Raw genomic sequence first — 5,114 nt, forward strand, 5'->3', positions numbered from 1 at the left:
AAAAAAAAAAAAGTTAAAAACATCATTATCATACGAATATACAGTGAGCAGATGTTAAAGATGTTATTTAACTCATTAGTGAGGAGAGAGACAAGGGACTCTAATTCATTAATGAAGAGGCAGGCAAGATGGCAAAGCTGGTTCAAAGGCAGATACAAGAAACAGATGCGACTATTGCCAAGTGGAGGAAAAATTGCTGGAATAAGATTGCTAAATTAGATACAGAATTAGATATCAATTTTTATCAGTCTGCTTCCATGGACCATTAAAACCATAATCTTCAGGGTTATCTCTTTGCTGGACACAAATTTTCACCTCAACTAAACAAATGCATCTGTAATCTATCAGTTTTCTACATGCCAGCATCTAACTTTACCACATCTGGGGGATAATCAATAGAAAATGATAATTAAAAGTATATTCTCACAGAGTCAGGTCATAGTAAACACTGAAAGGATACATAGTTTTTATTTTGCCTGGTTTTCAAGTTTTGGATAAATTTTCTTGACCAAAGGATCATAGGTAGGAAAATAACATACCCCTTGGTATTCTAAGGAAAATGGGACTGAAAGGGAGAGAAGAAAAATAGATCCAGGCTCCAAGGATCATTTTGAAAATAATCTTTTCTTTTCTTTTTTTTTTTTAAACAGAGTCTCAGTCTGTCATCCTGGATAGAGTGCAGTGGAGTGATCAGCTAACTGCAACTTGGAACTCCAGACCTCAAGTGATCCTCCTGCCTCAGCCTCTCAAGTAGCTGGGACTACAGGTGCATGCCACCACGCCTGGCTAAATATTATTGCTATTTTTGGTAGAGATGAGGTTTCACTCTTGCACTGGTCTCAAATTTCTGAACTTAAGTGATCCTTCCACCTTAATAACCCACCCAACCTAAAATAACCTTCTAACTGATTTCTTTCCCTATTAAGAAAACAATAAATTCTGCTTTGGCATTCAGACTGTAGGTGTCTTACTGACAGAGAGCAGGATGATGCCTTCTCCACATATCTATAAATTGCAAGGGCATTTCAACTGGTTGGCTGGTTCCTTCATTCATTACATTTCACTTCATTCATTCATTTATTCATCATTCACATCCCAGGCACTGTTTTAAGTACTGGAGAGATAACAGAATAAAAACATACAGCTCATGGAATTCACATTCTGGTAGAGACTTAGATAAGCAGGAGAAGAGTAAAAAGCAGAGAATACTAATGAACTGTCATTCTGCAATAGAGAACCAGAACAGGGGCCAGCTTTAAGCAGGTTGGTCACTGAAATCTCTCTGAAGAGGCAACACTTAAACAGAGGCCAGAGGAATGAGAAAAACTGCCAGCCAGAGGCAGAACCAAGTACTGGGAACCACAAATGCACAGACTCTGGGCCTGAAAAGTGCTTCTTGTGTTCTAGAACCCTTCCAAAGGCCTATAAGTATGAGAGTGGGAAACAATGGAGAGAAAAACATAAGGAAGAACTGAAAAGTGGGTAGAAGCAATATCATGAAAGTCGGCCAAGCATGGTGGCTCATAATTCTAACACTCTGGGAGACTGAGGCCAGTAGATCGCCTGAGCTCAGGAGCTCAAGACCAGCATAAGCAAGAGCAAGACCACATCTCTACTAAAATTAGAAAAAGCTAGGCTGGGTATGGTGGCTCACGCCTATAATTCTAGGACTCTGGAAAGCTGAGGCAGGTGGATTGTCCTGAGCTCAGAGATTCGAGACCAGCCTGAGCCAGAGTGAGACTCCGTCTCTACAAAAAACAGCAGGGCATTGTGGAGAGTGCCTGTAGTCCCAGATACTTGGAAGGCTGAGGCAAGAGAATCGCTTGAGCCCAAGGGATGCAGTTTACTGTGAGTTATGATGCCATGGCACTCTACTGAGGGCCACAAAGTGAGACTCTGTCTCAATAAAAGAATAAAAATAAATAAATAAAAGAAACAAAAAGAAAATTAAAATTAGAAAAAGTTAGCTAGGCATTGTGGTAGGTGCCTATAGTGCCAGGCACTTGGGAGGCTGAGTCAAGAGGATTGCTTGAGCCCAAGAGTTCGAGGTTGCTATGAGCTGTGACATCATAGCACTCTACCCAGGATAGCAGAGTGAGATTCTGTCTCAAAAAAAAAAAGAAAATTTTTTCAGGTCACAGTAAGAAATTTTGAATTTGTTCTAAAAGAAACAGAAAGTTACTAAAAGGTTTTATGCAGTGCAGACACTCAGTTTGTATTTAAAATGATTAATTATGGAGGTATGCAAAGTGATCATCCATGGAGAATGGATTATGAGGGCAAGGCTGAAAACAGGAAAACCATTTGGAAGTTGGGTACAGCAGCCTACATGCCATATGATCAGGCCTACCAACATCATGACTGCAGAGATGACCAACTGTAATAGCTTAGATACGCATTTTGGATGTAGGATCACTGTGGGCCTTGCCATGAGATGTGGAAGATATGACAAAAGGGTTCAAGAATGACTGCTAGGCCCATATTCACTGAGATAGGTAAACTGGTGGTTTGAGGAATGGAAGGAGGCAGACTTGAGATCATTTAGGCAGGAAGTAATCAAGAATTCCATTTTGGATTCCTAAATTTTTAAGATTGAATGGGCTAGGACACATGTAGTTTGGGAAGTGAGATAAACAACTGGATATGAGTCTGAAGCTCAAGGAAGAGTCCTGGGCTTGAAGCATCAATGGGAACGCTCAGCTTATAGATGACAGGTATGTCTCTGAGAATAGATGACATTCCCCAAAGGTGAAGATGCAGATAGACAAAAGGGCCCAAATCCAAGTGACCTGCATTAATATGCAGGAGGTAAGTGGAAAGGATACATAGCAAAACATTCAACACTTCCATGTCTTTCCTGACTTTTAGAGAAACCATGCAACCACATCATGATTTAGTCTGTTTCCATTGCAGGCCATTCTTAATGACAACTGTAAGTCTGATTTGTGTCTTATCAGATGCAAGAACTGTCAGGTGATTCCAACTATAGAAATGTTCTCCATCTCCCACTCAATATTGCTGAAGTCCTTAGAAAATAACATAGAAATGTATTTTTCTTTTCAGTGGGCTTCCAAGCCTTTCTGATGCCTTCTTGTCTATGTTAATGAGAAGCTATGTTCAGAGCTCTCCTGAACAAAGGAGATAGGAAGTATAAGAGTCCTGGCAGGAGAGTAGAGGGGAAACATTTTTACCTCTTCTTCTTCAAGCAGAATGAGCCGGACCACGACAATGTGAATTGCGTTGCCAATGCTTGGGTTATAGAACAGCCCAGTGACCTAGAGTTAGAAAGGATAATACATAAATACTGGGGAAAAATAGCATTGTAATGCATGTATAAGGTTATCTGATAAGTCAGAAATTTTTGGTGGTGTGCTAAGAAGGGAGAGATATACCCATGGCCCAATCCACATTAAGATATGCAGCATTAAAAAAAGATGGAGGCTTTACCTCTTTTATGTTTACATGGATGGAGCTGGAAAATATTCTTCTTAGTAAAGTATCTCAAGAATGGGGAAAAAAGTATCTAATGTACTCAGTACTACTATAAAACCAATTTATAATCACTCACACTTTCATATGAGAGATGAATCACAACTATAGCCCAGGATGAAGGTGGGAAGGGGCGATAGAGGAAGGGTTAATTGTGGGACCACATCTATGGAGCACATTGCAAGGGTACAAGTCAAATCTATCAAGTATTGAACACAAATGTCTTAACACTGTGATTAAGTAAATGAGGTGAAAGCTATGTTAATTAGTAGGATGTAAGCACTCCAATTTGTATAAATAATCAACACATTGAATCCCACAAAGGCATAAATGTATTCATGGTCTATGTATATATGACTCAATAAAAAAAAAGATATTTAAAGACAGTCTTTCCAAGTGATTGATTGGCTGTGCACTTGAGGGATTAACATCTTTCTTTTCTTTGACTCTTTCTCTAGCCCATAGCATTCCCTGCTTTTATTATAGTTACTCAGTCAAATACCTTTTCCCTTCTCAAGAGGACTAACACCCTTTCTCTGGGAAGGCAGAAAACATCAATAATGCAAAGAAGAAGCTTGAAAATTGGAGCCATGAACTTTACTCCAATTCTATTAATAGTTAAAACTAGTCTGAGAAAATTATATTCTAATTCCTCAACTCTGTTTTCTCATTTTCTCATTAACATAAACTGATGAGATGGTGTGGCAAAGACATACTAATAGGACTGGGTCACGTGATAAATACCTAGTAGACATGTAAATAATAAGTTATAAATTTTTTTGAGGGCACACATTTTTAAGGGAAAGACAAATTTGTCCTGAATTTCCATTTATTAATCTTTAGGCAGGGAATAGACTCATAAGGGTGTATATAGATACATGTGTATACATAAATACAGTAGAACCTCCATGGTTGACCACCTCCTCTCTACGTTGACTACCTCTTTAAGTGACCTAATTTTCATAGACTGGACATGCACCACATGTACGTATCAGTATTGTAGGCCTTGTTCCTTATGTGGACCCCCTCCATTTGTTGACCAGTTTGTTACAGTCCCTTGGGTGGTCAACATACAGAGCTTCTACTGTATGTATATATATTTTATACATACACATGTACATATATGAATGAAAATAAGTTAAAAGGACAAAAAAAATATTTATAATTGGCTAGGGGAGCATTCCCAGTGATGTCTTTCACCAGTCAGCCCTCCCCCAGGCAGTCTGGAATACCATGTTCATGATGGTGAGGATATAGGACTCCACATTCTCACTCCCGTGATACTCAATCATCTTCGTGTCGGCCACCACCAGGGTCTCCACCCACCGCTCCTTGCTGATGGAACGCCGTGAGAGGCTTCTGCTGGGCAAGTTGTTCCTCTCCCACTTCTCTCGCTGCAGCTCTTGCTTCTGAGTGATGTCAACAGTGTCTAAACATTAAACAGAAGACAGTGGTCTAATTCTCTAGATGTCTCATATATCAGCTACATGTGTTTGTAAAGAACCAAGGCTGTAAGTTTAATGTATGTTTAATAATGGATGACGGCAAAGTTCTTACACACATGACAGAAACACAAGATCATTTTAAATGGATATGACTGAGGTAACTCAAATTTAAATCAAAAA

At 39.3% G+C, this 5,114-nt stretch overlaps 1 protein-coding gene across 1 annotated transcript in view; it reads right to left on the reverse strand.

Annotated features, from left to right (window-relative positions):
* Positions 1 to 5,114, reverse strand: part of ADAMTS12 (ADAM metallopeptidase with thrombospondin type 1 motif 12) — a 315,003-nt gene that overhangs the window by 134,282 nt on the left and 175,607 nt on the right. Inside the window, exons 4-5 of the mRNA XM_003792927.3 lie at positions 4,722 to 4,918; positions 3,192 to 3,275 (exon numbers count right to left, since the gene is read on the reverse strand). Coding sequence (XP_003792975.1) covers positions 3,192 to 3,275; positions 4,722 to 4,918 — 281 coding nt within the window. The remainder of the gene's footprint in view (positions 1 to 3,191; positions 3,276 to 4,721; positions 4,919 to 5,114) is intronic.

This window comes from Otolemur garnettii, unplaced genomic scaffold (genome assembly GCF_000181295.1).
Source record: "Otolemur garnettii isolate 467f Iridium unplaced genomic scaffold, OtoGar3 scaffold00063, whole genome shotgun sequence".
Taxonomy (NCBI): Eukaryota; Metazoa; Chordata; class Mammalia; order Primates; family Galagidae; genus Otolemur; species Otolemur garnettii.